General features: G+C 35.7%; 3 protein-coding genes across 4 annotated transcripts; 1 reads left to right on the forward strand and 2 right to left on the reverse strand.

Annotated features, from left to right (window-relative positions):
- Positions 1-4,340: 4,340 nt before the first annotated feature.
- LOC116016278 (BTB/POZ domain-containing protein At5g48800) lies at positions 4,341-7,390 on the forward strand. The gene is made up of 4 exons (XM_031256460.1): positions 4,341-4,522; positions 5,141-5,207; positions 5,307-6,482; positions 6,593-7,390. The coding sequence occupies exons 1-4, from the start codon at positions 4,482-4,484 to the stop codon at positions 7,109-7,111; spliced, it is 1,803 nt and encodes a 600-aa protein (XP_031112320.1). The 5' UTR covers positions 4,341-4,481; the 3' UTR covers positions 7,112-7,390.
- Positions 7,391-9,252: 1,862 nt separating this feature from the next.
- LOC116016279 (60S ribosomal protein L13a-2-like) lies at positions 9,253-11,232 on the reverse strand. Its single transcript, XM_031256461.1, has 4 exons — positions 10,892-11,232; positions 10,645-10,761; positions 10,445-10,532; positions 9,253-9,561 (listed from the first exon to the last, which is right to left on the reverse strand). The coding sequence occupies exons 1-4, from the start codon at positions 11,161-11,163 to the stop codon at positions 9,418-9,420; spliced, it is 621 nt and encodes a 206-aa protein (XP_031112321.1). The 5' UTR covers positions 11,164-11,232; the 3' UTR covers positions 9,253-9,417.
- Positions 11,233-13,898: 2,666 nt separating this feature from the next.
- LOC116016576 (subtilisin-like protease SBT6.1) lies at positions 13,899-23,253 on the reverse strand. Of its 2 annotated transcripts, XM_031256907.1 has the most exons (12): positions 22,949-23,253; positions 21,657-21,716; positions 20,221-21,154; positions 20,008-20,136; positions 19,710-19,862; positions 18,058-18,174; positions 17,484-17,668; positions 16,934-17,197; positions 15,780-16,848; positions 14,841-15,329; positions 14,332-14,392; positions 13,899-14,233 (listed from the first exon to the last, which is right to left on the reverse strand). In XM_031256907.1, the coding sequence occupies exons 3-12, from the start codon at positions 20,884-20,886 to the stop codon at positions 14,145-14,147; spliced, it is 3,222 nt and encodes a 1,073-aa protein (XP_031112767.1). In that variant the 5' UTR covers positions 20,887-21,154; positions 21,657-21,716; positions 22,949-23,253; the 3' UTR covers positions 13,899-14,144. The 2 variants fall into 2 exon arrangements, with proteins under 2 accessions (XP_031112767.1, XP_031112768.1); XM_031256908.1 differs by lacking the exon at positions 21,657-21,716.
- Between the last annotated feature and the right edge of the window lie 925 nt (positions 23,254-24,178).

Consider the following 24,178-nt stretch of genomic DNA (forward strand, 5'->3'; position numbering starts at 1 on the left):
AAAAAAAAAAAAAAAAAAAAAAAAAAAAAAAAAAAGTGACATTTAAATTTACCTGGTATTACAGGTCACTAACGGGTAATTACACCTTGATGAACTAAATTGATATGTTTATGTACCTAATTGCTACTTTAAAAAGTTTGAGCGCTTAATTGATTTTTCAGGTAAAGTTTGATGCATGGCCTATTAAACACATTTTATGATAAAAAAAAAAGTGACATGTACATTTACTTGTTATTACAGGTCATTAACAGGTAATTATGCCTTGATGAACTAAATTGTCATGTTTATGTACCAAATTGCAACTTTAAATAGTTTGAGAGCCTGATGCCTATTTGACACATTTTATGCAAAAAAAAAAAAAAAAAAAGTGACATTTAAATTTACCTCGTATTACAGGTCACTAACAGGTAATTATGCCTTATAAACTAAATTGAAATGTTTCAATTGATTTTTAATTTAATTAATAAATAAAAGAATTTAAAATTGTTGTAACCGACCAATTGAAGATTTAAAAATTGAAACAACAATTTTTTAACTTCATAACTGATAACCAATTGTGATGTATCCCTAAATTTGCACTTAACTCCCAATTAGGGGTGTAATCAAGTCTAAGTAGTCAAAAGTTGTAATAAATAAATAAATAAATAAATATATAGCATATAAAATATACTCGGTTGGTTAATTTTTTGATCATTCAAATAATCGGTCTTCAATTACTTTGTTGGTTAATTTTATTTTTTATTTTTTATTTTTTTGTTCATCAGCCTTAATTTGTCCCACATTTTTAATCATGCTTTTAACATAATCTTATAAACACTAATCTTTCATAATTTTGATTAAACACAATATGATTATATATGGAGAGAAGCATGATGCAATGGGGCTGCATTGGGTCCTACTGCGCATGCCGATGGCCATGAGGATTGTCGTTGGTTGACCGGGGTGCTTTGACTTGATTTGTACTGCAAAATCTTAAATGGTGCTAATCGATTAATATAAATGTAATTTTCTCGTGACAGATCGATAATCTCAATTCTTTGGTCTTACTTGGGGCGCAAAATAAAATAATCGTTTTTTTAGTAGCATACAAAATCCACAATCACAATTGTAAGGCGTGTACTAAATAAACATTGCTTTTGTAGTTTTGTCACTTTTGTATAATATTTAACAAATCACACAGGAAAAGTAATCCAAACTAGAAAGACCATGTGACACTAAGAGAAAGATTGTGTAACCTAAGAATATAGACGAGATAAACTCTACTCATGTATAATAAATTGAGTATATAAATTTAACCGAAAGGGCGTTAACAATAATTAAATTTGTAACTTTTTAATACAAAAATCATATTTCACCATTCCGTAACCCATTTAATAAAATAATATTTGATTGTAGTGGTGCGAAAAGGTTTATTGATTATGTCTAGTGGACATTTTTTTTATTTAAGAAAATATGATGTGATCGAAACATATGGACCCGATCAAATTGAACCGTGAACCGCAATGAGATGTGGCCTGTGGGTAATCATTAATTAACATTATTAAAGGAAAAAGCTATTTTACGCACTAGAAAGAAAAAAAAAAAGTTACTTTAATTATCTTCATTTTTTAGGGAAAAAATATAAATTTTTTAGGCTTTTAATTATACTGTTTAGTCATCTTATTTGCGTTTTATGTGGTTCATTTCTCAATAATAATAACAACAACAACAACAACAACAACAACAATAATAATAATAATAATAGTGCCACCGTCACTCTTTCTATTTTCTCCCACCCACGCACCCACCCCTATCTCTTTTTTTTTTTCCTTTTTTCTTTGGGTTTGAAGTTTATACATAGTGGTTGCTTTCTTCTTTTTGAGACTTTTCTTGGTTTCTTTCTCCACGGAGAAAAAAGTGATTAGGTCACTAAAGTTAAGGGGAGCTTTTATAATTTTACCACAAGGGTTAATTTGTAGAGTGTCTAAATCAAAAAATTTCTCCCTTAGCCCTATCAAAATTGAATTGATAAATTATATTTTGGACCATGATCCATATTAGAGATGTCAATAGAGTGAGACGGTGAGTATACTCCTTATATTTGTCTCTACAATCCCTTTTCCATCCCCACCAAGGAATAAAAGTATTTCCATTCCGTTCTCACAAAGGATTTCAGAGAGACGGGCCAAAAAATCCCTACCCCTACCAACCATATAATCAATAGTTTAGCATAATTTTAAATATTTAAATAAAAAAATTAAATATTAAATTCTTAATATAATTAAATAATATATTAATTAAGTTTTTAATTCTCGATAACTTCATCAATTTATATATTGTTTTTTTAAAAAAAAAATTAATATACAAGGGCCAGGTGCAGGTGATGCTGGGAGGGGTATCTCTATCATCGTTGGAGAGGGAATTGGGAAAACTTTGTTATCTTTGGATCATATTGTAAAGTAAATACATGCATGTTGTATATTAAAAATAAATATTCAATATACTAAAAACAAATATGTATATATATCAGTGATTTATATTATAACGAGAATCATAATTCACAGTATAATAATTGAATTGAATTTGTGGTTCATTGGGCCACCTCTACCAGCATATATATGCGTCGTCTTTATCAACACGATACACACTTACAAGCCTTCCGATTACGACGTGTCGCTTTGGTAGTTTGGTACTTGTGGCTAATTATATTAATAAATAAATAGTCAATGACCTTGTGGTCTAGTGACATTCGGTAGTGACATTTGGTTGCACCCCATGTTGGAGGGGGCAAGTTCGAGCTTCAGTGGAGGGGATGCTGACTCTTTGTGCTTTAGTAGGTTGAGAAAGTTTATGAACAGTGGAGGGGATGCTGACTCTTTGTGCTTCAGTAGGTTGAGAAAGTTTATGAACAGATACTACAGTAACTGAGTCAGTAGTACTTAAAAAAAATATTAATAAATAAATAAATAAAACATTTGGTAAAGGAATAAATAAAATATGAAATGGATAAATGACTTCTTTCATATCATTTTTACCTTTAAACTTTCATGCTAAATATATTGCATGCACTAAATAGTACCATATACATTAGTCTAAACTCTTTTTTTTTATTAGTATTTTAATTTATTATTGAGTTTAGTATATCACATATCACATATGATTATATAAAACACTCAATTGAACTTGAGATCTAAACAAATCTTTGCATGTGACAAAAACTTTAATCAAGGAGAGGGTCCTAAAAATCAAGTTAAAAAGAAAGGAAAAAAAAATCAAAAAGTCTAAGGATGTGAAAGAAGCAAAATGATGACAATACGAGGAGTAGGGGACAAAGAGAGTGAAAAAACAGAAAAAACGATATCTTTTCCCTTTCCTTTTCTTCTTTACCCTCATCTTTAGCAGAGTGTTTTCTTGACTTTGTACTGGTGAATGAAAACAAAGATATATAATCTATTGTCTTTCTCCTCTCTTTACGCCCCCTTTATCTCTCCACAAATTTAGCAAGATCAGATCATTTTCATCTCTCACGTAATGCTTCAGCAACAATTAATGATTAATTATAGGGAAATTGGGATGATCCACACAACCCTGTTTTCATACCGCATCTTGGTATCTACGCCAGATGAGAGGAAAATTCACAGTCACTACTCACTACTAAGCACATATGTACTAGATAAATCTCGCATTTTGACCCTAGCAAACAAAATACCACAAAAAGATAAATCAATCTAAGTTATTCATAGTTAACTGACTCAAACTAAGAAGATTAATAGACATATATCATTCAAAGTAGAACTTGTTTGCAAGAGTAATTTGGTTACAGCTCAAGTCTTTGGTAGAATTTGATTCTTACTCTAGAGAAAGTCCCTAGTCCGAATTTCATTGGTGCACTCTTACGAGAGTCGAACTTTTAACCTTACTTTGATTTACGAAAAGTTCCATAGCTACTACTGAATGCGCGCTCTAGTGAAACTTTCATCCACCCTGTGACTATAAGATCACAAGGAAATAAACCAACATATATTGTCCATAGCTGATCAGTTCAAACTAAAAAGGTCAATGGGCCGGTCAAACTAACCAATGTTGTTCATAGCTCAACTCAAACTAAGAGGTCAATAGACAGATTCTACAGGAAGTCGAACTTAGAACCTTGTAATTACCAACCAACCGTTTTGCAATGTAACTGTTTCAAACTGTTGTTTCTTTGAATAAGAGTCGAATTTTGAGAGTGCGATTCAAATTGATTCTGAATTAGTTTTATAGTAAAAAATAATAATAATAAAAATAAACCTTTGATTGGGATGACCCACACAAAGCCTAATCCATGATGTTGAGCTGATAGTGTGTGACAAAAAAATGGGCAGAGAAGTCTCCCAACAGCAGCAACACTTCTTCATACTGCCACCGGCCTTCTTCCCCTCTTCCCCTTTAACAACCACCTTCACCTTCTTGTCTCCTGTTTCTCAAAAACCCAGCTTTGCTTGCTCTGGATTCTCTCTGCTATGGCCCTCACCAAGTGCTCCCAGCAGCGATGCAACGAATGGTTTGTGTACTTAACTCTCTTTCTTCCCATTTTGTTTCAGAAATTTAATTTGCTTTCCTCAGAATGCTTTCATGGTTCATTTCTCAGTTGTAGCTTATGGTGAAGTTACTGTCTTTCATATATGCTTACATGTGTTTGATGCATTTACTAGCTGAAATTCTTTCAAGAATCAAACCTGCTAGATGTTTTTATGGTAATTGAGAGTGCATGTTGGCATGGGAATTCTATGTTTAAACAAAAATTTCACCTGCAAATTGCTAATTTTATGGGTAGATAGATCCATTCAGACTGAACTTATCCACCCACCTTCCAACCCCACAAATGCCTCACTAGAAAACTCTATTGTTAGGGGCAATTCCAGAAAAGTTGGTCAGGCCGTTGACTTGGTAACTTCTTTGTTTGAGCCATCAGTTATGGGTAGCCTAGACTAATTTACCTCCTTATGATTCTTTGCCGGTTAGGTTCATAAGGCAGGGTTTACCCGGTGTACACCTCGGGTAGTGGTTGCGGGTTTCCCTTGTTACTCAAAAAAGAAAACTTGATTGTCTCTTGTTCTGCCTGTAAATTGTAATGTATGCTGAAAATTAGGCCTACTAATTAACTGTTGATCTCCTGTAGGGTGTTTCGGGATGTTCCTAGTGATATTATAATAGAAGTTGATGGTGGTATATTTTCACTACACAAGGTAAGAATCTCTGTCTAAGCTGCTGTTGTTTCCTGGGTTTCAATTTCTTTCAAGAAAGACAGGGTTTTAAGGTTTTGGTGTACTTGGTATTGTATGCAGTTTCCCCTGGTGTCAAGAAGCGGGCGGATAAGGAAACTGGTAGCGGAGCACCGGGATTCTGACATATCAAGGATTGAGCTTGTAAGTCTACCAGGAGGAACGGAATCATTTGAACTGGCAGCGAAGTTCTGCTATGGCGTCAACTTTGAGATCACGGCAGCAAACGTTGCCCAGCTTTGTTGCATCTCAGATTACCTTGAAATGACAGATGAGTATTCAAAGAACAACCTTGGCTCTCGAGCCGAGGAATATATTGAGAGTATTGTTTGCAAGAACCTTGAAATGTGCGTTGAGGTGCTTCAGCAATGTGAAAACCTGCTCCCTCTTGCAGATGAGCTTAAGATTGTTACGAGGTGTATTGATGCCATTGCCTCGAAAGCTTGTGTGGAGCAGATCGCCTCTAGTTTCTCGCGCTTGGAGTACAGTAGCTCGGGAAGACTCCATATGAGTCGCCAGGCCAAATGCGAAGGAGACTGGTGGATAGAGGATCTATCAGTGCTTCGTGTCGACTTGTATCAAAGAGTCATAACAGCAATGAAGTGTCGTGGGGTCAGGCCCGAAAGTATCGGAGCATCGCTGGTGAATTATGCGCAGAAAGAGTTGGCCAAGAAATCGAGTTTGTTATGGAATCAATCCAGCCAGTCCAAATGTGACATAGTTGCAGGCTCGAGTGACCAAGAAAAGCTTGTAGTGGAGACGATTGTAGCCCTAATGCCTGTTGAAAAATTCGCAATTCCCATAAGCTTTCTCTTCGGGCTGCTGAGAAGTGCTGTGATGCTTGATTGTGCAATCGCTTGCAGGCTTGATCTCGAACGACGCATAGGATCCCAGTTAGATATAGCCACTCTTGATGATCTCTTAATCCCGTCCTTCCGCCACGCTGGCGATACGTTGTTTGATGTTGACACGGTTCACAGAATACTGGTTAATTTTTCTCAGCAGGACGACAGTGATGAAGATATGGAAGAGGGCTCGGGGTTTGAGTCCAATAGCCCTTCGTCGCCCTCCCAAACTGCACTATTTAAAGTCTCGAAACTGGTGGACAATTACCTGGCTGAAATCGCACCCGATGCAAATTTAAAGCTTAACAAGTTCATAGCAATTGCAGAAACATTACCAACACATGCCCGTACTATCCACGATGGACTCTATCGAGCAATTGATGTTTATCTCAAAGTAAGTACTATCTCTTGCTTGAAGCATCATTAGTTCAACCGATTGAGTGATGTGTTCTGTCTCAACTAAAAACGTAAACTTTTTGCATCACGCGAATGTGCACATTGCAGGCTCATCAAGGTTTATCAGATCCCGACAAGAGGAAGCTCTGCAGGCTGATTGATTTTCAGAAGCTATCACAGGAAGCTGGTGCACACGCTGCGACGAACGAGCGCCTTCCCCTTCAATCAATAGTCCAAGTGCTTTACTTCGAGCAGTTGAGGTTGCGAAACGCCTTATTCTGCTCTTACCCTGACGAAGATCCGAAGCCATTGCACCAATCGTGGAGGATCAACAGTGGCGCTCTTAGTGCTGCAATGTCTCCCAAGGACAACTACGCGTCTCTGAGGCGAGAGAACAGGGAGCTCAAGCTTGAACTAGCGCGGATGAGAATGAGACTAAACGATTTGGAGAAGGAGCATGTCTGTATGAAGAGGAGTATGGAAAAATCCAACTCTAGGCGATTTATGAGTTCCTTTTCCAAAAAGATTATCAAACTCAACCTTTTTGGACATAGTTCTTCCAGGGAGTCGACTTCTCCCTCAAAGCAGTCACAGAGAACTGATTCAAAGCTAACAGAAACAACATGAACATTGCTTCAGGTACATCAAATTGCTGCGAACAAAAAAAAAATTAACTTTTTATGCTGATAAACCATAGTTATCGCCTGTAAATTGTGTAGTCTTTGTTCCATCTTCCACCGCCCTTTCCCTTGTTAGTTTTCCTATATATTGTATATGGTTTGCAGGGATGTGTATTAGAAACCGAGGTTCTTCAATTCCTTTTATTGTACTTGAGAGGTTTTGAATTTTGATGAATATGATTTTTCTTATGAAAGTCGAACATAAGGATACAAATGTAAGGTCAAATTATACTAGTTTTAAGTAAAGATTCTACAAAGTTGATGGTTTTGCAATTTGCATTCAGAACTAAGGAGAAAACTCGAGGCCAAATTTGATTTCGTTCTTCAGAACTCGAGCTGTATACATGCCCTTTTCTGTTTCAAATTGGTAATATAATTCACTGGACAATTCATGAGTACAACTTAACTGGACCCTGAAAATGAAAAAGGGGAAATCAAAGATGATGGACATTTAAAGAGAAGTAAAAACAAAAAAAATATCCCATGCCAGCGAGGTAGCAACTTCAAGACTCAGTGAAGTTGTGTTGCTGGGCTGGTGAGTCTCTTTCCTGGGTTGGGATAAAAACAGATGATGCAAAAGTCACCCTTAGATTCCGCTTTCTTTGAGCACTCCCGGGCTTCCTCAAAGAAGATTTTTGTTGAACTTGTGTGGATGTGGAGCCTCTTGTGTGATGATCATCGGCTTCATGACCTCTGCTTCTAACCTTTAAAGAAGATTTTAGTTTAACTTGTGTGGATGTGGAGCCTCTTGCGTGATGATCATCAGCTTCATGACCTCTGCTGCTAATCTTCGGTCGTGAAATGTTCTTAGTGTCAGTGTACTGTCGTCTTCCTGAATATGAGTAGCTTCTATCTGAAGATCTGTCATCCAGCAATGCATTTTGATATCTGTTCATCTTCTTGCTAGAAGAAGGGAGTTCAGTACTTGGAGCATAATAGACTGGCCCGTCAGGGCTCTGAGAAAGCTCTTCCTCGTTTCTTGGTCTGTACAAGGGCGAGTTCTGCATTCTTCGATTTATGTGCTTGGGAGTCCTGCCGGCTGATGACCTGATAGGGGTTTCTTGAGACGCAAAAGAATGGCTTTCGCCAATCTTCTGAGGGCTGGTTCCCAAATGAGATGAGCCCTGACTGCTGGAAGGGTGGTTCTCATGATGCTTCAGAGGACGTTCTTTCTTGGACAGTGAACTAAGACTGCTGGACTGGCGGTTTTCTTGGTTGTTCAGAGGTTGGTTTTTACTGTGAGGTAAACTAGGACCAAAGCTATCGTGGCTTTCACCATTGATGAGCTTATAAGATGGGAAATAATTGTCAGAACTAAAGACTGGCTGTTCTTGAGCATTGTTTTCGGAGTGTTCGTGCCTTGGCGTGTGCTGATTCTTCTGCCTCCTATCTTTCAACAGTTGGTAAACTGTGAGATAAGGAACGACATAGAAGACTTTACCTGGGAGCAATACAGCTTCAGGCTTGACAACAACCCAGGGAAACTTGAACACGTCGGGCCGGGTGATGCAGTGCCTGGGGTATTTCTTCATCACCTCTGCAGCTGCTACAGGCTCTCTGTAAACCTCTACATGCCCACCTGGATGCACTAGTTTTAGCAAGCCTTTCTCTCTTGTTGAAATCCCCATTTTTTGCCTCTTATTCCTTGTTTTGCCAATGGATGAGAATAGATTGGCCAAGGGGAAGGGGACATGGCTAGAGCTGTAATCCTCCTCTTATAATCATTTCGGAAATCTTAGGCTGAGGAAACAAGGAATGGGGACTTTGGAAAAACAGGCAACCTTGTTTTCATAAAATTCTCTTGGTCTAAAAGATTGAGTTTAATTATGCAAATGGTGCTGACTCAAGAAAAGACAGTATAGTGTGCTTGGAAGAAATCAATTTCTGGTAGTGCTGAGATTTTCTATGGATTATATAAGTTTGACCTTAAGAAACAAGAAAGGTCAAGGCAGAGGGAAGTGGAAAATGGGATTATTCATTTGATAGGGAATACTAAAAAACACAATGCAAACATCATGCCCACAGTGAAGAATTTGATAAGAAAATTACAAGAGATTCCAACAAAAACCAAGTCTAACCACACAAGCCTTGAGAACAAAATGAAGAACAAAACAGCTTCAAGCAAATAATTTGTCACATGTAACACAAAAATTGTACTACAGCCACAAGAAAATGTTCCACTCAATACCATTGTCTCTGAAATTCCAAGGCTACTTAATACTATATTTAAGATTTAGGATCTACTAACTCAATTTAGTACTTCACTGAGGATAGGATGTCAAGTTGGGAACCGAGTTTCTCCTCTGCAGCCTTCTCAGCTTTGACCCTAAGCTTTGTCAACTGCTTCCTCCTCTCATATGTAGCTTGGGCCCTCTCCTTCCTCTTATTCTCTAGAACCTGTTGCCCAAAGAGGATAATAGTTGAGCAAACTGTGTTCATTACCAATTGTATATAGTCTAGAGCGTACAGAAACCAAGCAGTTTAAATTGATATTAAAAAATATTTCTGAAGAATTGACAAAAGTTAGAACAGCACAAACAATCAAAGTACATAAAAGACCAGAATACAAATGAATGTCAAACAGGTTGCAGCAGACAATTCAAAACACTTTGCATATTAGTAGGAATATTAAATTAAATATTACATTTACTAATCCCCCTCATATTTGTGCTTATATACACATACCATGCAACCACATCAAAATACTAGCACTTGAAAGTACAACAATAACAGAAAAGTTGTGATTTAAAACTCTAAAAGCTCAATGGATCAATCCCATAAGATTGTAAGTCAAAATGTCTTGTAAGTACCATATGGCCACATCACAATACCAGCACTTGTAAGTACAACATTCAGTGAAAAGTTTTGATTTATAACTCTAAAAGTTCAATTGGCCAATCCCATAAGATTGTAATTCAACTTTCTTGGCTTAGGTTTATTTTGTAAGTACTAATTTTGAAATTTCAATTACAAGGCTAGGAAAGGGATGCTGCCAGGCTAGGACAGTAACCCCCTACCTGCATTGCCACATTGCCATTCCTACTCCTATAGTCCTAATTGTGTATCATATATTACACTATAAAAGTTACTAGATTTCAAACACAAGAAGATAGAATAAGCTGTGAAGAAAAGTCGTGGAAAATAATTTCTGTAACACAAACACAGTGCATTATTTCATTTATTTCAATGGGAAAATAATTTCTGTAACACAAACACAATGCATTATTTCAATATCAATTACGGAGTATTACTATTTAAAGAAGATGCTTCAATAAGTTACCTTGATGGTGTCATAGTGGTTCCAGCCAACCTCAGATGAAAGCTTACCCAGCAGGCAGTACTTGTGCCCAGCCTGGAGCCTCAATACCCTATGTACAATTCATAATTCCAAATCATGTACTAAACTAACCAAAAATATCATAAGGTAGAGAGGCTTAAGGATTTTTATGAATGAGAGAGAGGATGTAGCAGTAAACTTACTTGAGCGCATCAGGAATAACCATCCGCTTCACCTTATCATACGGCGGAGGAACACCCTCGTACACCTTCAATCGAGCCAGCGCCGCAGCTCCTCTCTTCGTCTTATGCGGAATCATTCTACATATTCCAGTTCCACAAAATCACAAAACACTTAATTCGCAAAATATACATTCTACGAAGATGTTTCGTAGATAGATAGTAAAAATGCATTTCACACTGATGAAGGAGTTGGAGAGCAAAGACTTACCCTCGGATGGTGCGCCAGAGAATCTTAGACGGTGCGCGGAAGTGGATGGGGCCGTGGGAGGGCTTGGTGTTCATGCGCTTGCGGAGGAAGCGGTGGTACTTCATTTTCTGACGGACAAGGCCGCCGGAGAGGCAGATTTCCTCGCAGCGGACAACAACCACTCGCTGACCATTGAGCAGCTCCTTCGCCAAGATGGACGCCAGCCGTCCCAACATATGGTGCCTCGCGTCTACCACCACTCTACGAGCGCAGATTCCCGATCCCGACACCATTTTTGCTGCGTCTTCTCTTCACTCCCTTCCTATCCGGCGATGACTAGCTTAACTCTGCTCTAGTAGAACGCGGAACGAAACTAGGGTTTATGTAAGTGGTTATTTGTTTACCTTAATGTAACATGGGCTGGGCTGAATATTTCTCGCACAATAATCGGCTTACCTGGTGCGGCCTGTTAAGGGTAACAAAATTTGGGCCGAATGGCAGTTTACAAATCCAATTGTTACGCTATACACTAGGGTCTATCTTGAATTATAGACACTGGTCCAATTGTATATTAACAGTTTGAAATATTTCGCAAATTATTCTATAGATCTGGGCCATACACAATTTACATACTAAATGTTCATAATTTACCTTTTAAAAATTCACAATTTGTATACTTTTTTTTTAAAAACATTTGTATACTTTTTTAAGTCGTCAATTTGTATACTGCAAACACACGATGTTAACATATATGTAATTGATTACCTTGTTTTGTATTTACAAATTCTTTTCAAATGTTGTAGTCAATTCCAGTACTAAAAATACACAATTTAATTTTTTAAAAATTTTAATATAGTTGTCGTTTAAATACAAAATTTTGCAAGAGTTGGGTGAAGGAGGTGGTGCAATCCATGGTTGAAGAGACGATTTTTTTAAGGCGCAGAAAATTTTAAAAAAAAATGAAGGGATAAAAATGCATGCACTTGCCTAACTTAGGGTTTCACCCGAAAAAAAAAAAAGCATCGGAATGACCAAAAATGTTAAAAATATGATAATATAGGTTGTTAAATAGTAAAATCGATTATCTGGGAGAGTGGGACTAAATTTAAAATTACTATAAAAAACAAGGGACCTCCACTGAAATTAACTTATTGGGAAAATAATTTTTAAAAAAAAGTTTGAAGAGACAAAAATAACCTTATCTAAAATAAGATTTCACCGGAAAATTCATTGAAAATACAGGTGGACTTCCATTGATTTTAACTCTTAAAGAATAATAAATAGTTAACGGAATATTCTATTACTAAAGTTTATATGACGGAATGCAAGTGTATTTTAGAAAAGTAAATGATATAATAGAGGATAAAGGAAGAAAAATATTAAAAATACTAAAATCAAAATAATATAAATAATTCATTTCAATAAATAATTGGACCAACATTTTTTAGTTTTCATTATAGGCCTAACTTTATTAACTCTTATTATATTATTAGTATTAGTATATATATATATATATATATATAGATTTTGGTTCAAATGCGGCGGCGAGCTTCGGTGCGATCATGCGGCCTAATCAGCACCGTCCAATTTCATTAATCTTACTGAAATTCGCGTATGTTTAAGTGGGGTTATTATGGTAATTTTAGTATTTATATTACATGATTTGGAATGGTGCATTTTAGTACATAGTGTGGTGCGTTTGAATACATGTTGTGGTGGGTTTTATTACGTATGCTGGTGCATTAACTGTGTTGTAGAATGATGTGTTTTAATCTATCCGTTGGTGCATTTTCATACGTAGAATAATGTGTAACTGTGTTGTGGAATTGTGTGTTTTAATACGTCGTCTGGTGCATTTTAATACATTGAATGGTGTGTATTTTAACACGTGTTTTTAATAAGTGTGGTGCATTTTAATACGTATAATGGTGCATATTTTAGCACATTTTCTAATGTGTAAATTAATATGTGTAAATAGTGTATGCTTATAATCTGACATGAGGCACGTTGTGGTACATTTTAATACGTAGAATGATGTATTTTTATTAAGTATATATTGATGAATTTTAAGTAAATAGACGCATTTGGTATATTGTGTGGAATGGTGTGTTTTATCGGTCCTCTGATGCGTTTTAGTACGTAGAATGGTGTGTTCTATAACATATATATATTGCGCGTTGATTTGATGAGTTGATATGATCTAATGGCTGAAAATAGACCACATGACCACACCTAATGACCATGCCACACCTGAACTCTACCCTCTATATATATATATATATATATATATATATATATATATATATATATATATATATAGTAGATAGGGGCAAATTGCATCAACAAACTTGGCCTTTTTAACGACTCTAACGTTGATTGGACTAAAGAGTACATTCTACATACACAAGGTTAACATGCTATAAAGTGTAAAATCTAATACGGAGTATATGATATGAAATTTAAGCCCTTGAAATGGGAATTTCATGATTTATTATAATCATTAATGTATTATGTGTGCAACAGATTTGATTTGTTAGTTTGATAATATGTCAATGTTTGTCATGTATGTTTACATAGACACTACCTCACAACAAATAATCACTATACCCCTTAAATAATTAAAATTAAATTATTCACAAATAATCAAATTAAAATACCTCACAAAATTTTACTTCAACAAGAATCAAACTCCTATCAAGATCTCAACCAATAGGCCATGAGCTCTCCAAAGACTAAAATTCCAATATGATATTATGATGGCACAAAACTAACACCATATGGTATTATATTTACTATTTATAATAAGGTACAATATTTTTCAACGGATACAACTTATCTAAAATATACAAGAAAAAGGATAAAAATAATCACATAGAGAAGGAATCTCTATAGTCATTCCCACATGTTTTTTTCACTTTGACATTTTAGAGGCTTGTGTCAAGAATCGACACATCAAGTTCTTAATGGACTGAAATTCCAAAATTAAATAAACCAAAAAAAAAAAAAAAAAAAAAAACCACACAGAGAATCATCAGAAAAACAGACTATTTTTTCTATTCAAAGGCAATTCATCTCAAATACCATGTAATTTACATCTAGAAATCAGACGCTATTCTGGGGAAAATTTCTCATATCTTTAGTTCTTTACTATGAGTAATACAAAACTCACCCTGTGGCGATAAGGTGGCACCTAAAATCTCGGCCCAGTCCCATAATATTACGAGAGCTCAGCATGCAGAATTACAGATTAATGTTAAACCAGGTACTTGAATGTCTATGGATTGATGATGCGGCTTGAACCAGTTCTCCTCCGCCTATGACGCTTTTGTCGAAAGCGCCAAAGACTCAAAAGAAGTAACAGCCCTGATAATGTGGGGCAAGTTAGAAGTATTTGATTCAATGAATCGGGTAAAAGGTAACAGGTTGTACTTTCTGAAAAATTCAACACTCTTTCAACTTACCAATAATGGCAACAACTGCAGGTAAAAGCCAATGAGTAGCAAGAGGCACTGGCACATCTTCCTGCAACGGAGTCAAATGGAATTAAATACAGGCTTCTTAAACAATGTGTGGTAAAATACATCTAGAGTTTGTTGAACTCGGCACATCAGAATGCAACAGAGTTAAGTGGAATCAAACACAAGCCTTTTTGTAAACAATGGCAAATAAATACAGGGGAAAATGACAATTCTAGATTTCTAGTCCCTCAGTTATGATCAAAGTGTAGATTTAATCCATCTGTTATTTGCAATGCAGATTTAGTCCTTCAATTATTATCAAAGTGGCATGTTGGTGGAGGATTTAGTCCCTTGAGGGGCCAAATCTGCCATTTTGATAATAACTAATTAAATTTACACTTCAAATAATTCGAAGGACTAAAACTACACTTTGGTCACGATTGAGGGACTAGAAGTGCCATTTTCTCAAAATACAATAACACCTAAAGAGTGAGATATCAAGAAATTCTTACATCATCTCCATTGAGGTCCTTGCTTCTTGGCGAATAACCAACATCCTTCTTAGTTTTGTTGGATATTTTCATCCAAGAGCTCTCTGCACTAGAATTTAAGCCAGTGCCCAAATCAATAACTGTGTACCCTGGTAATCTGCGGTTTCTTCCTCTGACATGTAAATTGTAGCCTTTAGTTTCCCATACTTCGAACCTAGAGTCATGCCTGCAAATCAATTCCTTTCCCGTAACAGCAGAATAGGTAGAGAAATTCACGTCTGTTCTTCGAGAAGGCAATTGTTTCTTGTCTATATATAATGGCTTATCTTGTCTAGCCGAATCAGAGAAAAGTACAGGATCTTTAACACTCTTGCTGGTAAAATCTAGTATTTTCTTCAAAAGCCCATAACAATTGGTAACCATATGACTGCTATCCAAACAATTAGAGTCTCCATACACTGCAATACGGCCCCTACCAACCTCCAAAAGACCAAGAATTGGTGTGTCTGCCTGCATCAATTTAAACATGTTGCAAAGCTATATCTGAAATAGCAACTAAAGCAATCAATAGGTTACAAAATGGTATTTATTGATTTGAGGAGCATCAAATTACATGTTGCATGCACATCCTAAAGAACCTAATCTTTCTTTTCTTTCCATGTTTCATTTAAGGTAGCCCAAAGTAATCTTTGGTTAGGATGAATTGAAGTGTCACTTTTAAAATTTAATAATTGACTTCAAAGTAAATTCCCATTTAAAGGAAAACATAGTTTGATTATATATATATATATATATATATATATATATATATATTGAAACACATACAATACTACTTTGAGCAGTGTCAGTGTTGTATGAGCCAGTTGAAGTAAGCAGGAGGGGTCCAAAAGATCATGAAAAATATACAAAGGAAAAAGGTTTGGGAAGGGGGCACAAATAAGAAAAGCATTTTCAGCTCACCTTGGTCATGCCAGATGACAGACCACTTTGAGTTGCCCCACTCTCTGAACTATCAAGGAAAGGGAAGCTGTGCAGATATCCACCTCTAGGAAACTTCACAATATCAGTTCCTGATGCATATCGAGTCTGCTCACCGTTGATGACAAAATCACCATTAAGAATTTTATCTCCAAATGCAATCCCAAATGGAGCCAAAAGATCATTCAAAGCAGGCACATTTGCACCTCCGGTTACAGGGGTCCACCAACTCCGTGTGTTATCATCAAAGAATCTCATCTTCACCATTGTGTCAACATTATACCAGTCTGCAAATACAACCAGACTTAATCCAGAGTTAATGACATCATCTCTGATTTTCTTGATCTCTTCAGCAAAGTACTCATCCTCAAGATCCACAAGGAGAAGTGTCCCATACTGGCGTGCATCAAAGCATGTAAGAGGGGATCCAAGTGTTTCAACGTAGTATCCAGCATCTCTTAGCATGTCAAACATAATATGGAAATTTGTATGAAGATGATCTCCATGCCAGTCAAGAATGTCATTCCTAACATCTAAGGAGTCTCTTGGTATATAACCAGGAGGGTACTTGATACTATGAAATTGATCCCATAAAATACGCATTTCTCTCGGTGGAGTAGGAATAACTTTTAGCTTCAACTGAAGGATACAGGTAGTACTCCGGCGAGTTTTTTCTCCTGGACCTGGAGGGCTATAGACCTTAACAGTTACATTGCCATGAATATCTCCTGAAAATTTAGCTCCCTCTTCCTTGATTTGCATGTGCAGCGCAAGATAACCCGTCCATGGCCAAAAAACATCTGAATAAGTGAAGTGTATATTAAGAAGATTGCCATCCTCATCTGAGGGATGCCATGTTGGTGGGCTTTCAACATAACCAATTACACCCATTCCATTTAAAATTGTAGCATTAAAAATAACTGGCATGGCACCAGCATATAGCGGTTGAACACAAAATGGCCATGAATAAGGACAATCGCTACAATCAAGAACACCAGGAAAGATGCTTGCTCGAGGTTCATAGTTCTTTAAAATCTCATAAGACTCCAATCTGTCATCAGAATTCCAGTTAACATCTAAATAATAAGACATAAAATGCATTATCTTCATACTGCATGATAAGTTCAAGAACTCACAAGTTAACCCTTCCTGCACCCTGCTCATACATGTTAGGGCCGGAAAGCTTCACAGCTCCCTCAACCAGTGCCTGTTTCACACTGGCAGGATTTAGAATGTCCTTTCGCTTGCTTTCAGGAATGACACTGACAAGAAGGCATACAATTCCAGCAACTACAGGACTCGCAACGCTAGTACCAGATAAGCTTTTACAACCTGTGCTAATCTTGGATCCCATAATCTCCCGTCCATAAGCAACAATGTCAGGCTTTATGCGGCCATACCTGCAAGGCAAATATTTGCAGTTCTAAATCTATCTTTCACCACACTTTTCTCTTTCATTCCCCCTCCTCTTTCACAGAGTGGGAATATAAGCAAGAGGGTTGATGAAAGGGAAATTCATTAATATGAGCCCTTGATGTCTCAGACATCTAAGGTGGACATGGATAATCACCAAGTAAACTCACATATCACTTTAAATATTATTAAATTGGGCATGTTACACTTTAGGTTACTTAACTCCAAAGATTAAAGAAAGAAACAAGAGAAAAGGAAACATAGATACACTACCCATGAGGAAGCTCCCACGTACTCATGCCACGTGATGAAAACGATGCTATATGATCATTGTAATCAATGCCACCAACACCAATAACATCACTTTGATCTGCTGGATTGTTCAAAGTCCCATAAAGTGGCCCATCATTCCCAATTGCCGAAACCATGATAATATTATTTGCTGTTATCTCCCAAACCTAGCAGAGGATGTAGATAAATCTATAAATGAATGTTTATCATCGCTGCTGTGTTCTTTTTGGTATGCACTGACAAGAAAATACTAACATTCAACACCAGGACTATACTATATTTTCCATGCATCAATTATAATTCCATTTACACTTAAAATCATAATAATTTGAGCTAATGAAAGTAAAGCATGAAACAAAAATGTGGAATTCCTTATTAATAAAGGAAATTTACAAAAACAAAACAAATCAAAACAAAAAAAAAAAAACAAAAAAAAAAAACAAAAATTCTAATGAGAAGGCATGATGAATACAGAGCAACATGTAATGTCAAGATTCATGAATGACCCCAATGTCATTGCAAAACTTGTTAGAAAAATAAAACCTAACAATCTCACCTTCTCCACAAACGGAAGATCCATATAATCAGGTCCACCTATGCTCAAGTTCAGCACATCCATGTTGGTTGCAATTGCGTAGTTAAATGCATCAAGAAACCATGAAGTATATGAAACCTGCAATGAACTGAGGGCAAATTTCTCATATGGTTGCTAGATTACAGATCATAAATAAGGAAAACAATAAAACCATTTTTTATTGGTTTAAAATTTAATACTGTAGACATTTTTCTTCATCACTCTACACACTCATACTAGGCTTTCTCTATGCCCTATGCAGCAAAAAAGTCACACCTAACACACACAATCACACAAGTCACCGGCATAAGATTGCAATAAAATTCCTTTTAGGGATTACTATGGGCTAAAGTATCAATTGGACCCCTATTTTGTGGCCATTCAGCCACTTTTGCCCAAATTTTTTTCCCTTGTCAAGATTACAAAACTTCAGTGAATTGTTGTCACTTTAGTCCATCTTTAACTTCCATTAAGAATCCATCCAAATTACCTATCTTTGACTCGACCCATCAACTGTTGACCCAGACACATGTTTGAAAACTAAAAATAAAAAAAAAAATTAAAAAATTAAAAAAATCTGCTTAAACCTTTTACTGTCACCAGAGTAAAAAAATCTTGCTGTCACTCTCCAAAAATCACCAGTAAAACTAGAACAAATTATACAATCTCAGAGGGAAAAAAATGTATTTTGAAATGACAAACTTTGTGTTCACAAATCACATACACATGTTATTTTCTGGATAGTTGGCTAAACCACCAAATTAAGAAGTTATGGAAATAAAAAAGAATCCAAAAGAAAGAAATTACAAGGCAAAAATGGCCATAGAGACAATAATACACAAAAATATGGAGTACCACTTTTTTCAAAGCTGTAATAATAAGAAAAATATAATTCTTTTTGAAGAGGGTGAATCATTCTTCTTGCATAGGTTGAGAAATTGCAGGCCTAGGGTTTGACACTTTTGAGTAGACCCCAAATTTAAGTTTGGAAGGAGAATCAATGTCCAATTATTGAAGAAAAAGCCAGGGTAACCAAAGTCAAGGTAAAGAAATAGAAATTAAAAAATAGATGACAAAATAGTTGAGAAAGAGGGTTTAAGGGAAACACAGATAACGATGGAGTTAAGAGGGGCTTGAGAACAGATCTCTGATCCTCGTGAAGAAGAAACACCCATTTTGGTTTTATATTTCTTTTTTTCCCCCATATAGCTGGGTAAAGCGATGATATAGAACAAGTCAGGTCAAAATGGGTCATTTGGATAGATTATTAACAGAAGCTAACAGATGGATTAAATTGACAGGCTGACAGCAATTGTCTAAAGTTATTGCAATCTTGACAGGAATAAATGAATAAAAGATAGGGCAAAATTGACCAAACGGGCATAACATAGGGGCCAAGTTGATATTTTAGCCAATTACATTGTCAAGATTAACCTATGTCCAGTACAATGTTGCATATAGTTACCCAGAAAATGAACATAATGGAGGTGAAGTGGGGAGAGAAAGTAATACCCCATAAATGGAGGAGAATAATAAAGAACGAAGGATTAAAAAAAATCATAACAAAATTGGGGTAAATATGTAAAATTAGCTTCCTAAACAAATTGTTAGTGGGATTAGATCCTCTCCATTACCTGTGCATCAGTAAAAACTCGAAAAGCATATATCTCAGTGTCTGGGGCAAAACCAAGACACTCTGATTCTTGTCCAGCAATCACTCCTGCTACAAATGTCCCATGTCCTAGATTGTCATTAAGTGTATCTTCATTGGTCCAATTTGTCCGCTCCTGTGTAATCAAATCAATAAATAAATAACCCCAAATGAATATTACAAGAGAAGCTAAATATGGCCGGCGACATGTTTAGACATGAGCTACATGAATATTAAGTAAAGCATCCTTTAATACCATTTCTCCAGAGAAGATATAGTACCTTGATATTGCGAAAATGTGGATGATCAGATCTAATGCCTGTATCAAATATAGCCATTTTTACTTTAGCACCAGTATATCCTTTTGACCAAAGTGCTTCTGCACTAAACAGGGAGGTAACTTGAGACTTCTGCAAAAGGAACATTTTTTATTTAACATCTCATCTTTCAAGATAGATAAAAATAAATAAGTCGAAAACACATAACCAACTTGCCTGCATCAAAAGCTCCCTATTCCAGCTAATTTCCATGTTACTTGTGTTTGACACAATATTTCTCTCTCCTTCAGAGAAAGACATTGCAGTGAAAATCTTGCCTGGTCTTTTCTTCCCATCAAAAAATGCCCCAATCCTGTCATTCTTCTTGCCAAGAACTCCTCTTTGATAGCTCAAATCTAATGATGCATCTTTCACAAGCTTCAAAGTTGTGAACTTCTCAATTAAAAGTTCTGTCATTGATTCTTCAATTGCCACCAGTGCAAAGTCTGTTGGAAACTGAGATGCAGGATTTTTCCTTTCTATCCATTCCCAGCCTACCAATTTCACATTGTCTTGCAGATATGTCCGGTGATATTCAGATTTCAAATATCTAGTGAACCGAATGATATAATTTCTTGGTGAAGATTGCTGCTTTTGGACCAACAACTGGTTGTGGTAGAAACCCTCTGTTGTGTCTGGCCCAAATTGTGCTTCTGATGTAGAGAGCAACAGGGTTTGATTCTGAGTGCTCTCTGGATGATGAAGAAATAGAAAGGGACGGAAAGGGAGGAGCATGAATGAGAGGATGAGGAACCCGAGGGAGAGAGTGACCATGGAGAATTCAGGAGCATATCGCATGGTGAAAGGGTTAGTGAGTCCAGATTGGAAAGAAGAAGCCCTCATCAAAGGAAGGAGGGAGGATTCTTAAAGATAATCAGAAACTTACTTTCATATTTTCCTTTGTCATTGCGCCCAAAAAATCTGCTGCAGCCAACATTTAGGTATAATAAAACTATAAAAGTTCAAATTTCTATAATTTTATTGAAAGCAGGTCTCAGCACTGCGTCAGTACTTCCTATTGCACCACTGCAGTGGAAATCAACTATCGTCTATCTGTCTCCAAGATGCATAGTCTGCACTCTGCAAGATGCATAGCCTGCGTTCTCCAAGGCTGTAAACAAGTGTGATATAAGTTTTTGAATGGATTGACACAAGGCAACTGTTTCCAGTAGTAGACTAAAAATAAATTGAAGATCTTTTTTTTTGTGCAGTTTTTGTATAACTTTCTATGAGGTAAAGATGAATCACAACTTGGCAACATTGAATTTCCAAATCAGAAATGTTATTTTCCCCTCCTAAATTACCACCTGATGTGGCAATAAAACTCTATATTCATTGGCTACTCAAGTAATGCCACATTGGTAGGTGAATATTAGGACGTAAATTTATGAGGGGAATGTAGTGTTACTCTTTTCAAATAGCACACAATATGTTGTTGAGTAATTGAGTAATTGAGTAATTCAACATCTTCTGTTCTTTTTTCCATAATTATAACTAATCTTATATGTTAAACTTTACAGCCAAAACTTCAATTTGACATTGAAAATCCCAAACCAATTAATATACTAAGGCAAGAGAATCAACAAAATAAAGGGTGAATTCAAGTGAGTAACCTGGAGAAATGCATTCACATTAATGATAGGTCTAAATTGATGATTGTGATCCATTTCCTCCTGCCAACCGACCCAATGATGCAAGATTATGAGAATCCAAAAGTCCAAACCCAAATTATCAAAACTGAAAAGTATTCTTTTTTCTTGTCATAAACAAAAACTGTGAAAATAAAGAAACATAATTTTTTTAAAAGATAAATATAGAAAATAAAAAGACAGAACAAGTAGGAGAGCACCAAAGCGGGGAGATTGTACCGGCAACACGCATCGAGAGCTTATGATATTGTTATAACTTATAATACTCTCTCTAGTCCATCCCACTTCATGGCAAAGCTCTCATTGGTGTGGTCCAATCTCCCCGCATTGGTGCTCTCTAACTTGTTCGCTCTTTCTATTTACTATATTATATTATTATCTTTTTTAAAATTATTTTTCTAACAATAAAAAAAAATAAAAAAATTTAGGTTTTGATAATTTGGTTTCAAATTTCAACTTTTGAAACCACATATGTAATCAGAGAAGGTTGGTTGGCTCTTAGTACTACGACGTAGTCATTAATTCAGACCTATCATTAGAGTGAATGCATTTCTTCAGGTTACTCACTTGAATTCACCCTTTATTTGTTCATTCAGCTGTTTTTCTTGATTAGATTGTAGTTGTATATTACTCTGTAATTGATTTAGGCTATGTGTATATAAAAGCTGTCCAATCTCCTTGCTTTGGTGCTCTCTAACTTGTTTGCTCCTATTTTGTATATTTATCTTTTTTGAATTATTTTTCTGACTGTTTTCTGTTTTGATAATTTGGTTTCAACTTTTGAAACCATGTGATGCAATCAGATGTCAGTTGGCAGTGTTTCATCTGAGTACTATGTAGCAGTCATCAATTCAGACCTTTAGAGTGAATGCATTTCTTCATGTTACTCACTTGAATTCAGCCTTTATTATTTGATTCGATTGTCTTTCTTGATTAGATTGTAGTTGTATATTACTCCGTAATTGATTTAGTCTAGGTGTATAATTGCATTTTAAAAATTCATTTCCTGAGAGTCCGCCAATTGTATATTTGTATTCTATATGATGAACGAAAACCTAAAAAATACTGTAATTAAATTAAAAACAATGATAAGCTATTAAAGATATGCCTGGAAATTCACATTCTATAACTCCAGATTATATAACAAATAAACAGTGGATCTATCATTCAAACCGACTATATAATCTATGACTTCAAACAACAAAAATATATATCTATATAAAATAAAACACTTATCATTTGAATCAAATACATACCAGACGGATTTCCCATCGATGCAGATCAGTGTCGAAATCTCCACCAAAGGGACTCGTGAATTTTAACATCTGCACAATGTGTGAATGTTTTTTATATGTTGGAACTGAAGGCAGATAATCGCGGTGTAGAAGAATACATGGCGGAGATTCGTGATGTTAATGTTCGAAAGGAGGATTTGGTATGGTGGCAGCGGAATCACGGTGGAAGTGGCGGAAGAGAATCCATATACGGTGGCGGTAAAATTGTCCAGAATTTGGGTGTGCAACGGAGGAAGTTGACTGAGGCTGAGAGGCTACTTCTGTTGTTATTTGTATATCACACTAAATATTTCTATGGTTGTATGTTATAGCGAGATAAGTATTATTATAATTACTTCAAATTTAAATTGTTTATGAAATATCTAATTTAAATATAATAAATAGATACATTAATTGAAAACTTAATTAAAAAAACTAATTATTATTTAATAAGTTTTGCTCATTCTAGCTTAGTATTCATTAGGTGATCCGTGAATCATGCAGCCCATGTTCTTATTACTTATTAGACAATTTGTTTCTGATTGTTCGGAGTGGTTCAATAGCCATCCACCCATCATTTGTAATGCTTTATCTTTGGATATGAATTAAATTCACTTTTTTTTTTTCCAAAAACAAATGTGTGTTGTTTTGACTATAGAAACGTGATTAGTAATTAATGATTTACTCTTAGTACGTGTAAAATCTATATCTATATTCTATATATCTATATAATAAATTAGTAATAGAGGTGGTTGTGAAATTTTTCCGCCCAAACTCATGGGAATATCTACATCATTGGACAAAAGTGTCATTTTTGTTTAATTTTTAAACACCTTAAATAAATTATTACACTTTCCTTTTGAAAAATCATACAAATTTATACTTCTCACATTTCCAACCTATAAATACAATGGATTTGTGACTAAAGAAATCATAATTTTTCATTTTGCACTACCTTCATCTCCCTTCCCGTTGTGAAATCATAGCGCTAGTGACTCTCTCATTCATTTCTTTCACTGCTCAATAATAAATAATAATTTTAATTTGTGAAGCAAAACTAATGTGTTAATCATGTTCACTCTTACAAAGCAAAACTAATATGTTTTGTGCCATGTGGATTTAAAATAGAAAATGTTTTCATGTAGCTAGTATACGTGGTGTTCTACACCAACTTGCCATAGAGTTAGACACATACAAGAATGAGTACAAGAC

The sequence above is a fragment of the Ipomoea triloba genome, chromosome 4 (genome assembly GCF_003576645.1).
Source record: "Ipomoea triloba cultivar NCNSP0323 chromosome 4, ASM357664v1".
In the NCBI taxonomy this organism is placed as follows: Eukaryota; Viridiplantae; Streptophyta; class Magnoliopsida; order Solanales; family Convolvulaceae; genus Ipomoea; species Ipomoea triloba.